The sequence below is a fragment of the Mus musculus genome, chromosome 6 (assembly GCF_000001635.26).
Source record: "Mus musculus strain C57BL/6J chromosome 6, GRCm38.p6 C57BL/6J".
In the NCBI taxonomy this organism is placed as follows: Eukaryota; Metazoa; Chordata; class Mammalia; order Rodentia; family Muridae; genus Mus; species Mus musculus.
Genome location: NC_000072.6, coordinates 68,731,509 through 68,750,031, shown reverse-complemented (window position 1 = coordinate 68,750,031; position 18,523 = coordinate 68,731,509). Strand labels below are relative to the sequence as shown.

General features: G+C 37.9%; 1 gene segment (V, D, J or C) and 1 further gene; one reads left to right on the top strand and one right to left on the bottom strand.

Moving 5' to 3' along the window:
* Igk (immunoglobulin kappa chain complex) overlaps nt 1-18,523 on the bottom strand; it is a 3,171,119-nt gene that overhangs the window by 1,976,723 nt on the left and 1,175,873 nt on the right.
* Nucleotides 13,268-13,735, top strand: Igkv19-93 (immunoglobulin kappa chain variable 19-93). The segment is given in 2 exon segments: nt 13,268-13,316; nt 13,438-13,735. Coding segments are annotated over 2 exon segments (347 nt in total).

Sequence of the window (18,523 nt, the reverse complement as noted above, 5' to 3'; positions counted from 1 at the left end):
CAAAACCGGAAATCCCTGAAAAGAGAAAAGATTGGGTCAACACAAATATATAACTTCCCATCGATCTGGTGTGGTCTGGGTTGTCTGAGCCTTTTGCCACTTCTCTTGTTTCATTACTAGATGGCAATCTAAGACAAAGTTTGCATGACTCTGCTGTGGACTGGCAATTATATAGAATAGAACCTTGGTAGGAAGAATGAGAGGAATTTCTGCAAATTTCAGGGGTGTAACATTTCAACTACTATGTAACTAACCAGAATAAACACATTTACTCATCAAATGGATTTATTGGGACTCAACAGATAGATGACTCTGAATGGAGTACCTATCTATTCAGAGGACCTGTTTGGTTTCCAGAATTTTTATTTGGTGGCTAAGAACCAAAAGTAATAACATCAGTTCCAACACATCTCACATCTGTTTCTTTTAAGCTCAATTTAATACATATTCAAAACACACATTTGTTGATTTTATGCCTAGATTATTTGTCTCATCCCAATTTGGAAAAAAAAATATATGTTTATACTGATCTACCAACGTAAGTCATTCAATAATTTCTAACACAGTTGGAATAACTATGCCATAGCAGTTCTAATCCAAATTATTGGAAAATTGATCAGAATGGAAATTATTTTGCCTCCTTGTATGATAGGTAACACAGGATTATATTACTAAAAACTGCTTCTATAACTCTCTAATGCATGGAGCATGGATGTATGGACATCACTGCAACATCTCAAAAGGACTACATTTGTCTTTTTAAATGAGGAGACAACCTCTGTTTTACTAATATTGATTTTAGTCTTTAAAGATGTCAGACTAGGAAACATGGCAAAGTATATCAAGTTACTCAATAAATCTAGCTGTTAAACTATTCACTAATAATGAAAAAATATATTTATTGCATGGTTACTATTTTTTAATTAATTAATTTTTATTAGATATTTTCTTTATTTACATTGGAAATGTTATTTCCTTTCCTGGTTTCCCCTCCAAAAATCTACTATCCCCTCCCCGCTCCCCCTACTCCCCAACACACCCACTCCTATTTCTAGTCCAGGCATTCCCCTATACTGGGGCATAGAGCCTTCACAGGACCAAGGGCCTCTCCTCCTATTGATGACCGAATAGGACATCCACTGTTACATATATGGCTAGAGCCACAATTTCAACCATGAGTTTTCTTTGATTGGTGGTATAGTTCCAAGGAGTTCTGGGGTACAGGTTAGTTCAAATTGATGTTCCTCCTGTGAGGCTTCAGAATGCTTCAGCTCCCTGGGTATTTTCTCAAACTCCTTAATTGGGTACCTTGTTCTTTGTCCAATGGATGACTGTGGGAATCCACCTCTATATTTGCCAGCTACTGGTAGACCCTCACAAGAGACAGCTCCTGTCAGCAGGCTCTTGTTGGCATCTGCCTACTGTCTGGGTTTTGTGGTAGTTTATGGGATGGATCCCTAAGTGGGGTAGTCTCTGGATGGTCTTTCCTTCAGTATCAGCTCCAAAGTTTGTCTTTGTAACTCCTTCGATGGGTATTTTGTTCCCCATTCTAAGAAGGAACGACATATCCACACTTAGGTCTTCCTTCTTCTTGAGTTTTATGTGTTCTGCAAATTGTATCTTGGGTATTCTAAGTTTCTGGGCTAATATCCACTTATCAGTGAGTGCATATCATGTGTGTTCTTTTGTGATTGGGTTACCTCACTCAAGATGATATCATCCAGATTCATCCATTTGCCTAAGAATTTCATAAATTCATTGTCTTTAATACCTGAGAAGTACTCCATTGTGTAAATGTACCACATTTTCTGAATCCATTCCTCTGTTGAGGGACATCTGGGTTCTTTCCAGCTTCTGGCTATTATAAATAAGGCTGCTATGAACATAGTGGAGCATGGGTCCTTATTATAAGTTTGAACTTCTTGCTATATGCCCAGGAGAGGTATTACTGGATATTCCAGGAATACTATGTCCAATTTTCTGAGAAACCTCCAAACTGATTTCCAGAGTAGTTGTACCAGCTTGCAATCCCACCAGCAATGGAGGATTGTTCCTCTTTCTCCACATCCTTGACAGCATCTGCTGTTACCTGAATTTTTGATCTTACTAACTGGTATGAAATGGAATCTCAGGGTTGTTTTGATTTGCGTTTTCCTGATCATTAAAGATGGTGTACATTTTTTCAGGTGCTTCTCAGCCCTTCAGTATCCCTCACTTGAGAATTCTTTGTTTAGCTCTGTACTCCATTTTTAATGGGGTTATTTGAATTTCTGGAGTCCAGCTTCTTGAGCTCTTTGTATATATTGGATATTAGATCCCTATCAAATTTAGGATTGGTAAAAGTCCTTTCCCAATCTGTTGGTGGCCTTTTTGTCTTATTGACAGTGTATTTTGCCTTACAGAAGCTTTGCAATTTCATAAGGTCCCATTTGTCAATTCTTTTTTTTAATATTTTTTATTACATATTTTCCTCAATTACATTTCCAATGCTATCCCAACAGTCCCCCATAGCATCCCCCACACTTCCCCACCCACCCATTCCTATTTTTTTGGCCCTGGCGTTCCCCTGTACTGGGGCATATACAGTTTGCATGTCCAATGGGCCTCTCTTTCCAGTGATGGCCGACTAGGCCATCTTTTGATACATATGCAGCTAGAGCCAAGAGCTCCGGGGTACTGGTTAGTTCATAATGTTATTCCACCTATAGGGTTGCAGATCCCTTTAGCTCCTTGGGTACTTTCTCTAGCTCCTCCATTGGGAGCCCTGTGATCCATCCAATAGCTGATTGTGAGCATCCACTTCTGTGTTTGCTAGGACCCGGCATAGTCTCACAAGTGACAGCTATATCTGGGCCCTTTCAGCAAATTCTTGCTAGTGTATGCAATGGTGTTAGTGTTTGGAAGCTGATTATGGGGTGGATCCCTGGATATGGCAGTCTCTAGATGGTCCATCCTTTCGTCTCAGCTCCAAACTTTGTCTCTGTAACTCCTTCCATGGGTGTTTTGTTCCCATTTCTAAGGAGGGGCGTAGTGTCCACACTTCAGTCTTCATTCTTCTTCAGTTTCATGTGTTTAGCAAATTGTATCTTATATCTTGGGTATCCTAGGTTTTGGGCTAATATCCACTTATCAGTGAGTACATGTCAATTCTTGATCTTACAGCAAAAGCCATTGCTGTTCTGTTTAGGAATTTTTCACCTGTGCCCATATCTTTGAGGCTTTTCCCCACTTTCTCCTGTATAAATTTCAGTGTCTCTAGTTTTATGTGGAGTTCTTTGATCCACTTAAACTTGAACTTTGTACAAGGACATAAGAATGGATCTATTCCCATTCTTCTACATGATAACCGCCAGTTGTGCCAGCACCATTTGTTGAAAATGCTTTTTTTTCCAAAGGATGGTTTGGCTCCCCTGTCAAAGATCAAGTGATCATAGGTGTGTGGGTTCATTTCTGGGTCTTCAATTCTATTCAATTCATCTACCTTTCTGTCACTGTACCAGTATCATGTAGTTTTTAATCACAATTGCTCTATAGTACAGCTTGAGGTCAGGGATGGAACTTCCACCAGAAGTTCTTATTTTGTTGAGAATAGCTTTTCCTAACCTAGGTTTTTTGTAATTCCAGATGAATTTGCAAATTGCCCTTTCTAAATCAATGAAGAATTGAACTGGAATTTTGATGGGGATTGAATCTGTAGGTTGCTTTCGGCAAGATAGTAATTTTTATTATATTAATCCTGCCAATCCATGAGCATGGGAAATCTTTCCATCTTCTGAGATCTTCGATTTCTTTCTTCAGAGACTTAAAGTTCTTACCATAAAGACCTTTCACTTCCTTAGTTAAGAGTCACACTAAGGTATTTTATATTACTTGTGACTATTGTGAAGGGTGTTCTTCCCCTAATTTCTTTCTCAGCTCATTTATCCTTTGTGTAGAGAAAGGGCATTGATTTGTTTGAGTTAATTTTATATTCAACTACTGCACTGAAGCTGTTTATCAGGTTTAGGAGTTCTCTGGTGGAATTTTTAGGGTCACTTATATATACTATCATATCATCTGCAAAAAGTGATATTTTGACTTCTTCCTTTCCAATTTGTATCCCCTTGATCTCCTTTTGTTGTCAAATTGCTCTGGCTAGAACTTCAATTAGTATATGGAATAGGTAGGGAGAAAGTGGCCAGCCTTGTCTAGTCCCTGATTTTAGTGGGATTGCTTCCAGTTTCTCTCCATTTAGTTTGATGCTGGCTTCTGGTTTGCTGTAGATTGCTTTCATTATGTTTACCTATACGCCTTGAATTCCTGATCTTTCCAAGTCTTTTATCATGAATGGGTGTTGGATTTTGTCAAATGCTTTCTCAGCATCTAAGGAGATGATCATGTGGTTTTTGTCTTTGAGGTTTTTTTATATAGTGAATTACTTTAATGGATTTCTGTATGTTAAACCATCCCTGTATCCCTAGGATGAATCCTACTTGGTCATGATCGATGATCGTTTTGATGTGTTCTTGGATTCGGTTTGCGAGGATTTTATTGAGTATTTTTGCATTGATATTCATAAGAGAAATTGGTCTGAAGTTCTCTTTCTTTGTTGGATCTTTGTGTGGTTTAGGTATCAGTAATTGTGGCTTCATAAAATGCATTGGCTAGAGTGCCTTCTGTTTCTGTTTTGTGGAATAGTTTGAGGAGAATTGGAATTAGATCTTCTTTGAAGGTCTGATAGAACTCTGCACTAAACCCTGGGCTTTTTTTGGTTGGGAGACTATTGATGACTACATTTATTTCTTTAGGGGCAATGGGACGGTTTATATTGTTAATCTGATTCTGATTTAATTTTCGTACCAGGTATCTGCCTAGGAATTTGTCCATTTCATCCAGGATTTCCAGTTTTGTCGAGTATAGCCTTTTGTAGTAGGATCTGATGATGTTTTGGATTTCCTCAGGTACTGTTGTTATGTCTCCTTTGTCATTTCTGATTTTGTTAATTAGAATACTGTCCCTGTGCCCCCTAGTTAGTCTGACTAAGGCTTTATCTATCTTGTTGATTTTCTCAAAGAACCAGCTTCTGGTTTGTTTGATTCTTTGAATAGTTCTTTTTGTTTACACTTGGTTGATTTCAGCCCTAAGTTTGATTATTTCCTGCTGTCTACTCCTCTTGGGTGAATATGCTTCCTTTAGTTCTAGAGCTTCTAAATGTGCTGTCAGGCTGCTAGTGTATGCTCTCTCTAGTTTCTTTTTGGAGGCACTCAGGGCTATACGTTTTCCTTCGTACTGCCTTCATTGTGTCCCATAATTGTGTCTATGTTGTGGCTTCATTTTCATTAAACTCTAAGAAGTCTTTAATTTTTTTCTTTATTTCTTCCTTGACCAAGTTATCATTGAGTAGAGTGTTGTTCAGTTTCCACATGAATGTTGGCTTTCTATTATTTATGCTGTTATTGAAGATCAGCATTAATCCGTGGTGATCTGATAGGATGCATGGGATAATTTCAAAATTTTTGTACCTCTTGAGCCCTGTTTTGTGTCAGAGAATATGGTCAATTTTGGAGGAGGTCCCATGAGGTTCTGAGAAGAAGGTACAACCTTTTGTTTTAGGATAAAATGTTCTGTAGATATCTGTTAAATCCATTTGCTTCAAGAAGTGGGAGTGGGTGGGTAGGGGAGTGGGGTGGGAGAGTATGGGGCACTTTTGGGATAGCACTGGAAATGTAAATGAAGAAAATACCTTAAAAATCCATTTGTTTCATAACTTCTGTTAGTGTCCATGTGTCTCTGTTTAGTTTGCTTTTCCAGAATCTATCCATTGGTGATAGTGGGGTGTTGAATTCTCCCACTATTATTGTGTGAGGTGCAATGTGTGCTTTGAGCATTACTAAAGTTCCTTTAATGAATGTGGCTGCCCTTGCATTTGGAGCATAGATATTCAGAATTGAGAGTTCATCTTGATAGATTTTACCTTTGATGAATTTGAAGTGTCCCTCCTTGTCTTTTTTGATAACTTTGGGTTGGAAGTTGATTTTATTCGATATTAGAATGGCTACTCCTGCTTGCTTCTTCAGACCATTTGCTTGGAAAATTGTTTTCCAGCCTTTCACTCTGAGGTAGTGTCTGCCTTTTTCCCTGAAATGGGTTTCCTGTAAGCAGCTAAATGTTGGTAGTGTTTGTGTAGCCAGTCTATTAGTCTATGTCTTTTTATTGGGGAATTGAGTCCATTGATGTTAAGAGAAATCACAGAAAAGTAATTGTTGCTTCCTGTCATTTTTGTTGTTAAATTTTGGATTCTGTTCTTGTGGCTGTCTTCTTTTAGGTTTCTTGAAGGATTACTTTCTTACCTTTTCTAGGGTGCAGTTTCTATCTCTGTGTTGGTGCTTTCCTTTTATTATCCTTTGAAGGTCTGGATTCATGAAAAGATAATGTGTGAATTTGGTTTTGTCATGGAATATTTTGTTTTTTCCATCTATGGTAATTGAGAGTTTTGATGGGTATAGTAGCTTGAGCTGACATTTGTGTTTTCTTAGTGTTTATATAACATCTGTCCAGGATCTTTTGGTTTTCATAGTCTCTGGCGAGAAATCTGGAGTAATTCTAATAGGCCTGCCTTTATATGTTACCTGACCTTTTTCCCTTACTGCTTTTAATATTCTGTCTTTATTTAGTGCATTTGTTGTTCTAATTATTATGTGTCAGGAGGAATTTCTTTTCTGGTCCACTCAATTTGGAGTTATGTAGACTTCTTGTGTGTTCATGTGTACGTCTTTCTTTAGGTATGGGAAGTTTTCTTTTATAATTTTGTTGAAAATATTTGCTGGCCCTTTAAGGTGACATCTACTCCTATCTACTCCTATTATCTGTAGCTTTGGTCTTCTCATTGTGTCCTGGATTTTCTGGATGTTTTGAGTTAGGATCTTTTTGCATTTTCACTTTCTTTGATTGTTATTTCCATGTTGCCTATGGAATCTTCTGCACCTGAGATTCTCTTTTCCATTTCTTCTATTCTGTTGCTGATGCATCTATGTTTGCTGATTTCTTTCCTAGGGTTTCTATATCCAGAATTGTCTCTCTTTGGGTTTTATCCATTGTTTCTACTACCATTTTTAGATCTTGGATGGTTTTGTTCAATTCCATCCCCTGTTTGGATGTGTTTTCCTGTGATTCTTTAACGCATTTGTGTGTTTCTTCTTTAAGGGCTTCTACCTGTTTTTCTCCTGTATTTCTTTAATTGAGTTATTAGTGCCCTTCTTAAAATCTTCTACCACCATCATGAGATATGATTTTAAATCTGTGCCTTGGTTTTTGGGTGTGTTGGGGTATCCAGTACTCGCTGTGGTGTGTGTGCTGGGTTCTGATGATGCCCAGTGTTCTTGACTTCTGTTAGTAAGATTCTTAAGTTTGCCTTTCACCACCTGGGAATCTCAGGTGTTAATGTTCAAGCTGTCTCTGGCTGGAGCTTTATCCTCCTCCTGTGATTCTGTTAGCCTCTGTCAGCACTCCTGGGAGTCCAACTCTCACCTGAGTTCCAGTGGTCAGAGCACTCTCTGCAGGCATGCTCTCCTCTTGTAGGGCAGTTGTCCAGAAGTCTGGAGCTCTGATCCACCTCTTGAGTCGTGAAGTCAGAGCTCTCCCTGTAGGCCCAGTCTCCTCTGGCAAGGAAGGTGCCCAGGGGTCTGAGTCTCAGCTCTGCCTCTTGGCTGAGGATGAAGGCCGGAAGAGATCCTGTCCAAGAAGTTCTGTTGCTTCTGTCACCCATGTGCTCTCAGGTGAATACGAGTTCCTGGGTGTGCTAGTGGTCCTGTGTTGTGGAGAATCCTCTGGGGCCCTAGGCATCCTGGGCTGGGTTCACGCAGAAGATGGTGGGGCTGGCCCTGACCGGAAAGGATCCCATTATCTGGTTGGGTGGGGTTCCTCAGTCCCTGTTCTTGATGGCACAAGACCCTCCTTGATTGTTTGGAGCTGATGTTGTGATCCACTCACCTGTGATCCTGAGGTGATCCCAAGGTCCTGCAGTGTGGAGAGTACTCTAGGTCCCCTAGTGGCCTCCAGCAGGTTCTGAAGGAAGATCACATCTCCTTTTCTATCCTACAACATGAGTTTCTGCTTGTCATGATTCATATTTTTAAATCTCCATCCAATAATATACTACTTCCAGAAAAAGGCTCAATAACCTGTAACAGATAAAATATAATACCTCACTGGCTATTCTAACCTGTACCCCACAAACAGCTCCTACCTTTCCCCCCAAAAAATGGCAAGGATAATCTCTGAGGAAGATTATGTCCTACAAATATACTTTTTCTGATTCTCCATAGAGTGATGCCATGAGGTCTGCTTACATTTATTTATATGTCTTCCCAATGGCCACACTGGGGAAACAAAAACATAGTTTCTTCATTTTCTATTGTTACAAATTTTTCTCTATTTTTATAACTTTTAATATTGTTTTAAATTTATTTATTTTTCTCTTAATATTATATTACAAGTACAGGTCCTTCTAGACTCCACTCCACCAAGTTCTTCCTCCCCTCTCTCCCTTAAAACCATCCTTCCTCTAGTTTCATTCAGAAAATAACAGGCCTCCCAGGGGTATCAACCAAATGTAGCACAACAAATTACAATAAATCTAGTCACATACCCTTATATCAAGGCTGAATACGGCAACCCAATACAAAGCAAAGGGTCCCCAAAGCCAGCAATTGAGTTAGGAAACAACTCCCTCTCCCACTGTAAGGAGTTCCATAAGAATACCAAGCAATACACACACACACACACACACACACACACACACACACACACACACACACACACATATATATATATATATACACATAGAATATATGCACATGACCTGGCTCAATCTCATACAGGATTTCTTTTCTGTCCCTTCTGCTCTTAGTAAGCCACTATGAGCCATGATTAGTAGTTTCTGTGGGCCATTCTCTTGTGCTGTCCTTAACCCCTCTGGCTACTATAGTTGTTATTTCCTGTCTAACTGGAGATCCAGAATTCTTTATAATGTTCAGCTGTGGGTGTTTCCATCTCTTCCCATCAAATGTTAGACAAAGGCTCTCTGATGACAATGATACTTATCTCCATTCTATGGGTAAACCAGAATATCATTAGAAAATATTTTGTAGATTTTTCTATTTTTAGACAGTTGTTTTTGGTTTTATGCATGGTCCCCTGACTATCCAGCCTCTGGTTTCTGGACATTCTGGCAGTTCCAGACATGGGTTTCTTATGGCACTGGTTTCAAGATCGACCAGCCATTGGTTGAAACTCTCACAAGATCTGGGACACAATTATCGCATTACTATGAATATTCACTATTTTCACACTCAGAATGGAATTTACATTGCACTAGGTTTTCCCATTACCCTCAAAATGCCCCCCAATTCTAATAGTCTCTTTCTCCTTCCCTCCATACTCTGATTCCTCCTGTTTTTATCTTCACCATATCTCAGTTTATCCATGAAAATTATTCTGTTTCTCATTCCCAGGGAACTCCCTGAATTAGCTCTAGAGACCCCTTTGTTACTTAATGTCTCTAATTCTGTGGATTTTTAGAATGATTTCTTGCTAATGTGGATTAGCATTGTTTATTGAAAGGTTCATATCTATTTTTTAAACCAGATATATTGAACATGTTAAGTGAAAATGAGGAATGTCGTTGAATGCATTGTCACAGGAGACAACATCCTGAATAGAACATCAATATTATGAGCAGTAAGATTTGACATTAATAAATGGAACCTCATGAAACTAAAAATAATCTTGTGAGCCAAAGGGCATAGTCAAGCAGACAAAGCAATAACGCAGAAAATAAGAAAAAATATTTCACCAGATCTACATCTGACTGATACCCAAAATATATAAAAAACTCAAGAAACTAGACATCAACAAAAAATCAGTTAAAATGGGGTACAAATATAAACAGAATTCTCAAAATAAGCATCTCAAATGGCTGAAAAACATTTGAAAAATGTTCACTATCCTTAGGCATCAGCAAATTACAAATGAAAACAACTCCGAGGTTCCATTTTATTCCTGTCAGACTAAGGGGAAACTTAAATAATCATAGGAGATAGGAACCTGTGGGGGAAAGCAAGAGGGAGGAAAAAAGAAGGTCAGGATCAGGCGGGGGAGAAGACTGGGAGAAAGAAGTACAGAGGGTCTAGAAATTGAATGGAGGTATGTACCAGTGGGGGATGGGGAAGTGGGTGTAGCCACCAGAAAGTCCCAGATGCCAGGAAAGCAAGAGGCTCCGTGGATCCTATGGGGATGACATTAGCTCAAATGCCGAGCATGGAGAGAGAACCTGTAGAGATCATATTTAGTGGTTAGACATGGCCCATGGTTCAGGGATGGGTGGCACCCACCCATCACAAAAATATTAACTCAGAGTTGTTCCTGTCTAAAGGAAATACAGGGACAAAGACTGGAGCAGAGACTGAAGGAGAGGGCATCCAGAGACTGCCCCACCTATGCAACCAATCCAATCTGTAAACACCAAACCCAGTTATTAAAGCTCATACCAAGAAGTGCTTACTGACAGGACCCTGGTATGGCTGTCATCTGAGAGGCTGTGCCAGAGCCTGACCAATACAAAAGAGGATGCTCGCAGCTAACCATCAGACTGAGCACAGGTCCCAAATGGAAGAGTTAGTGGAAAGATTGAAGGAGCTGAAGTGGTGTGCAACCCTATAGGAAGAACAATAGCAACCAACCAGAATCTCCAGAGCTCACAGGGTCTAAACCACCAATCAAAGAATACACATGAAGAGACCCAGGGCTCCAGCTGGTTATGTAGCAGAGGATGACCTTGTCGAGCATCACTGGGAGGGGAACCCCTTAGTCCTGTGAAAGCTCTATGACCCAATGTAGAGGGATGCTAGGGCAAAGAGGCTGGAGTGGGTGGATGGGTGGGAGAGAGTCCTCATAGAAGCAGGTGAAGGGGGCTGGGATAGGGAGTTTGTGGAGGAGAAATCTAGAAGGGGGACAACATTTGAAATGTAAATAAATAAAATAACCAATAAAAGCGTGTCTTAGATAAGTTTAAGGAGGGTGTTCACTTTTATAGTTTCCATACAAGAACTCATATTATTCTCATGTATTTTCAACACAAGAGTCTTTAGGAACTTCTCACAAGTTTCTGAAACTCATTTAAATGCCCCTACCTGTGATAATACTGTGGTTCTGTAACTCCAAGCATGGGCTTATCTTAAACAAGCTACAACCTTTATCTCATTGACATCCTGAGATTTATATGCCCTGTGTCTTTAGCAATTCAGTCTTAGCAACAAATTCTGGCAAGCAGCCAATAGCCATAGCAATTGCCTGCATTTTTTGAGCCACCTAGGCTGTGCTACACAAATTAAAAGGAGATTTCCCACATCTGGGAAAAAAGTGGAAATTTTGTTGAATAAGCCTATCCTTCTCAGAGGAACATTATTCACCCATGCAGGGAATGCCATTCAAACATTTTTATACTGCATTTTATAATAATGGTCCCTTTGTAATATTTTAGATTTACCACCCAATTAATGGTCTTTTTTATATAAATAATGATATTTAGAAGCAGTGAGTGTTTTAGAGAACTTGAGTTTAATTCTTTTTGTGGATAATAGGACATTATACCCCTTATTTATTTACCCATAAACAGAGACCTGTATTTATGTTTCTATACAAATAAGCCACAGTTTTCCAGTAATACTTTTGAATTGCATTTTAGGAGTAGAGGGCTTATTAATTTCAATGAATAACTATTTTTAATACTTGGTTTCTATATGTAACTGGTGGGCTTCATTAATTAATGAACAGTATTCTTCAAACATGACTTACATTCCTTGTGGGTATATCCATTTACCTGTTTCATTTTCATAACTCTCCTGTGTCTATCATCTCTATAGGCCTTCCTGGGGATATTCCTTGCCCTAATTCACCTCTGTCTTCTAAGAATTGATTCTCTTACTTGTTGAACTATCCTTACTTGCCTTCTCATGGACAAGCCCATATAACTCTCATCACACCTCTACTAACATGCATGAACACACTCTCATCCTTACTCTCTATCCATCCCCTTACAGTGTTTCTATATTCCCTTCCTAATACATTTCTCTTTTCAACAACCTAATTCTAATTGCCAAAAATCAGCCATCCAGAACTATGTTAGTTTTGATTTGGGAGAGTTTGTTGCTGGAAATTTATGAAGCTTTAGGAAACATAGAGGATTTGAACGTTTGAATGGGCCATATTTAGAGAGACAGATTTCTAAATCTCTACTACCTAGAAAAAATGGTTTATGTAAAGAAACAGAAAGAAAGAACAATAATTGTAGGCATAGCATGTATATTAGGCAGTATGTGTATAACATATATATTATATTCTCTATATGATAGAGTGATAATATGGCACAAATGGAAAAGAAAAAAATCAGGACTGTAGAGTCAGTCCACTTAGCTGTTCAGAATACTTGCTATTCTTGCAGACGATCTGGGTTAGGTTCCCAGCAAACACGTGAATATCTCCATCATTTGTAACTTTAAAATCCTTTTCTGAATTCTCCTAGCAATAAATACATAGACAATGGGCATGCATACATCAAGAGGTAAGCACTCATGCACATAAAATTACAGTTTTTGTTGTTGTTTTCATGTCATATTTTTTGAGAAGAGAATCAAACAGAAGTTCCTCTTTGGTAGTCAAAGAATCATAAATAGATTAAGATGAATTGGACAGTGCTGGGAATGGAGTGGTGATGTACTATCTTGTCATTCCTTAGAAATGATGCCTCCCAATATTTTTCAATTTGAATTTTGATAAATACAGAAAGAGCTAGGTATAATCATAAACAAGAATGAATTTTTATGCCAGTGATATCTACAGATAACTATTAATGGACATTTTGAAGTTTCTGTGAACATGCAAATCCTGAAACTCCCTAGCATATACAACATATAGGAATAGAATGATGTACTGAACAAGGGGGAAATTTTTAAAAAGCATTAAATAAATGCTTTTTAAGACTATTTTTTGTGCCTCCAAAGATGAGCACCTTCATTGGAGAAAAATCTGTCTGTGCTGGTCTGATGTAACAAATCAGAGGTTGTTACGCTTTGGTTGAGTTACTAAAATAAGCCTATTCTGCAGCTGTGCCCAGCACTGTCCAGATGAAGCTGATTTGCATGTGCTGAGATCATATTCTACTGCCCCAGAGATTTAATAATCTGATCATACACACTCCAACAGTCATTCTTGGTCAGGAGACGTTGTAGAAATGAGACCGTCTATTCAGTTCCTGGGGCTCTTGTTGTTCTGGCTTCATGGTAAGGAGTTTAACATTGAATATGCTAAAAAGAGTATGTGATCAGGAATTTCTGGTCCTTCAGAAAAATCTTCTTTGAATATAATTAATTTCATAGGGATTTGTGTTCTTTTTAATTATAGGTGCTCAGTGTGACATCCAGATGACACAGTCTCCATCCTCACTGTCTGCATCTCTGGGAGGCAAAGTCACCATCACTTGCAAGGCAAGCCAAGACATTAACAAGTATATAGCTTGGTACCAACACAAGCCTGGAAAAGGTCCTAGGCTGCTCATACATTACACATCTACATTACAGCCAGGCATCCCATCAAGGTTCAGTGGAAGTGGGTCTGGGAGAGATTATTCCTTCAGCATCAGCAACCTGGAGCCTGAAGATATTGCAACTTATTATTGTCTACAGTATGATAATCTTCTACCCACAGTGATACAAATCATAACAAAAACCACCCAGGGAAGCAGAAGTGAGAGGCTAGGTTGCCCACAAATTCTTACCCTTTGTCTTAACCATTTTGCTAAGAGATTTTTTTTTCTAAGTTGCAAAGTCTTTGGGACCTTTTAGTAAAAAGAGAACTGAAAAAAAAAAGAAAAAAAATAAAAACATCTATCTTTTAAAAAGCTCTGGATAAAAAATATGGCTATGCTTTCAATGATCAAAATGTATGAAATCATTTTTCTTGAGTAGTTTAAGAAGTATATCAATTGAGAGTTATGTGATTACAGAGATTCTTTGTGGGCACACATACATAAACAGAGAGAGAAAGAAAGAGAAAGAGCTGTGAGTACTGTAGTAATTTAAACATATCTACCTCCAGCTTTTAAACCCCTGACGTCAATTAAGTATATATAGGAACATGTTATTCTCAGAAGCTCTCTGCAATCAAATCCATCTTTACTAGAAGGAAAGGCTATCTGATCATTTGATCATGTGATCCTCAGATGTGTTCAGGAAAACAAAAATGTGAGTGATCGTGTGTTGCCATGCCTGTATCGCCTCAGTCATCACTTCTATCCACAGTCCTACTTGAATATTTCAATAGTTATATTATAATTCTCTGATCTTTAATCTTATGGACACTTCATTCATAAGCTCTACAGGAACTTATTGAAAGAAATAAGGCTCTGGGGAATGTGCTTTTAGATATTGTAGTGATGAAGAATTGATATTAGTGAAGTCTCCTTGGGCCTAATTTTAACAGATTTCTTTTTAGGTTTTATTTCTGAGAATAAAGTTGAATTTACCTCCATGTACAAATCTGGGCTATTGCAAAATAAATTTAAAAATAAAATCATGCACTAAACAGTAAGAAGAAATGGTGTGAAATGTGTAAAAGAGAAATATCAAATGACTGCTTTAGATATACTGATATATGCTTGAATTTTGCAAAGGAAATTGAGATATAAATATAAAATTCAAGATACTGCACTCCATGATTTTGGGTTTCTGTTTATAATTTTAATAACTCATATAATGTTGTAATAACCTACAATTTTATCATACTGTTGCTCAACAAATATGTGGAATGTGATAAGGTTCTGAGGAATACACTTTTTTATTATGACAATGAAGATTTGAAATTTTATTAGTACACCAATCATCATCAGAGTAATAATAATAATAATAATAATAATTATTATTATTATTATTATTATTATTATTATTTGGGTCCAATTCTAACAGTTTGTTTAAAAAGAATTGTTTTACCTAGGTGATTACTGTTATTTTTAAAGTCTTTGTTATTATTAATTAGATAATACCATAGAAAAGGTATGCTTTTCCATAAAAATGAAAATATATTTTGAAAGATTGCTCAGTAGTTAACAGGTCATGATGTTCTTACAAAGGCTCTCACTTCATTTAGAAAAATCCCCAGGTAGCATTCAACTCCTGTCTCAGATGAGTCAATGCTTTCCTCTAGCCTCCATAGATTTCTGTACAAATATGGTCTACATAAATGCATGCAAGCACTTGCATGTGCACACTCAATGAAAACAAAATATATAATAAAATACTTAAAAGAGAAGTTTTGGTTTTTTTTTTTATTAGGTATTTATGAGCCATCCTCTACAAGCGGCTCAAAATCCCTCCTGCCATTAACCAGTTCACCCAGGCGCTGGACAGGCAGACAGCTACTCAGCTGCTTAAGCTTGCCCACAAGTACAGGGCAGAGACAAAGTAAGAGAAGAAGCAAAGGCTACTGGCCCATGCTGAGAAGAAAGCTGCTGGCAAAGGCGACATCCCAACTAAAATACTGCCTGTCCTCTGAGCAGGAGTCAACCCAGTCACCACCTTGGTGGAGAATAAGAAGGCTCAGCTGGTGGTGATTGCCCATGACGTAGACCCCATTGAGCTGGTGGTTTTTCTACCTGCCCTGTGTCGAAAGATGGGGGTGCCCTACTGCATCATCAAGGGAAAGGCCAGGCTGGGGTGCCTGGTCCACAGGAAGACATGCACCACTGTTGCCTATACACAGGTTAACTCGGAAGACAAGGGTGCTCTGGCTAAGCTGGTGGAAGCTATTAGGACCAATTATAAAAGAGAATTTTTAATGTAAACATGTAAGGAAGCTTTATGTGTTCAAAGTGAATTAAGTAAGAAATAGGAGAGAACAGAAGAAAACAACAAATGGAAAAAATATAGACTTTCTTAATTGCCTCAGAAGGAGGTCTTTGCCCCAAATAGGTGGAAAGAGTGGGTTCACACTGTAATAAGGCCCACAGTAATAATCTGACATTTCTTCAGCCTGAAGATGGCAAGTCAAGTGATTAATCTGGGTGGAGCTCTATGAGACACTCCTGCTGAACGGATTGTGATCCACTCTCTTTCAGACCCAGTCATTAGACTCAAGATAAATCAATCTGACACCATCACAAAGACATTTCATTAAAAGTAGATGCTATTAATAGAATGCATTAATTATACTTTAAATATCAGAAATGAAGATTTTTCTAATTTATTTGATGTAGTACTGCTTTTGTGTCAAATTCTATTCTTTATATTAGAAACTGTTTTTTTTCTTATACATAATATTCGTCTTTTATACTTCTAAACACCAAATATATGAGCACAGGAATTGGGTTGTTGCATTTTCATAGCAAAGTTTCTTCCCTGTAGATTATATTAAGATCATCTCCTAGAAAAAAAAAATAAATAAAAGGAGCTTTGAGCAGTCTTCTTGGATATGGGAACTCTATGTTGAATATAATATTGTGGTATCAAGAGTAGATGTGGATTCAGTAATGCAGACAAAAAAAATAGAAAAAGAAAAAGGATCTACCATTACCCAGTGGGAAAAGATCATGTATTTACAGATGTAAAGAAATGAACTCTAAACTAATTGATTACCAAAGAAAAGTACCTTTGTATCAACTGTACATGTTCAAATCAATTGTAATCAAGTTGAAAACACCTTTTAGTTGTCAAGTATTGATTTATATGTAAGTGTGTGAAAGACTGCATAACACACACACACACACACACACACACATATATATGTACACACACACACACACACACACACACACACACATATATACACATATAACTCTGTTGAATTTAAAATATATATCTGGCACTCTTTCCAGGTGTGTGGGCATTTTAGAAATCTTACCACTACATCATTGTTTGTTTTCCTCATGGAGTTTTTCTACAAGTGACATATATTCAGAGCTTACAATCATCTTTGCTTGATCTATCCATCAGTTACTCAAACACTATCGTAATCTGTTTAAATTCCTTTAGCTGGCAGAAATAATATCACACAGAGTTTCTCCTAGGGTGAGAGACAGTATGGTTCAGATCCTATGCCAGGTCAAGATAGTTCTCTCATGCTTAATTACCATTTTCACATTGAAAGAAAATGTTAATAATCATTATAAATATGTGATTAACTTTCACAGGCATTTTGAATAAAATAAATGCAACCACCTATGCATCAGAGTCCACTCATTTTAAGGTAGTACACACACACAATATATATATACACACACACACAAATTATACTTCCTTTTTATTTGATTTTTTTCGAGACAGGGTTTCTCTGTGTAGCCCTGGCTGTCCTGGAACTCACTCTGTAGACCAGGCTGGCCTCAAACTCAGAAATCCACCTGCCTCTGCCTCCCAAGTGCTGGGATTAAAGGCAAGTGCCACCACTGACTGGCTCTTAATACTACTTCTAATGCCCCCCTCTTGTTTCCTCAGAGCCCCTACTTGGATGGAGGAATAAGTGTCCATGTCCTTTTAGAGTCTTCTCAGCTTTCATCATAAGTAGCATAAATAAGGAAAGCAACAAGCTAGATCAGCAGAACTATTTTTTTTTAAGTTGAAAAATAAATTTTAGTGGAATCTTTTTGATTGCCAGTTTCCCACAATCCAATTATGATCAAGGACAATGGTCTTTCCCTTGACTATTTTTCTGTGAAACAAATATACCTAACACATACCTTTAGTGACAAAAAATGTACTGTGATACCAAGAGAAAAACAAATGATTCCTTAACAGATCATAATTGTTGACATTCCTTTTCAGTTCAGGTCAGTGACAGAATTTCTTGGTTACCTTTAACACAGTGTTCAACATTTCTGTCCATTTGTCTCCTTAGTTTTGCTAGTCAACACAGTGTTAAACAATTAGCTATCATAATAGAGTGTCTGTAGTAGTTTCCGTGCTTTCTGTATTTCCATATGAACTGAACCTAAAGATATAAACTATTCCACTAACATGTATAAATAATGAAATGGGGGTCAGGTCAGAAACAGGAATCTGCTACTTTCATGGCTTTTCTCTATGTGAGATTTTTTGGCATTTATTCCTCCACAAATCAAGGAAGTAAACAGAAAAGAAAGTTTCAGGTTCTCTTGTTAAGATAACATGAATGGCATACGAGAATAAATAGTTGTGAGAATATCAACAAAATTAGGCCAGAATGAAAGACCCCAAACTGAGTTCCAGGTAGATGGCCCCACATCAACTGGTATTTAGTGGAATACTGAATTTGGGCAAATTCTAGTTTCAAAATCGGACACAGTAATTTCATCTTTCAGAGACACTCCATTAGTAGAGGGTTCAACACCTACAGAAACCTTTGTATGTGCTGACTCTCCAAAATAAGCTCAATCAAATCAAGCATTGGTGTTTCAACACACCACTCTCCACTGATTTACATGGATCTATGACATAGGACACTTCACTGGGCATTTACAATAGTC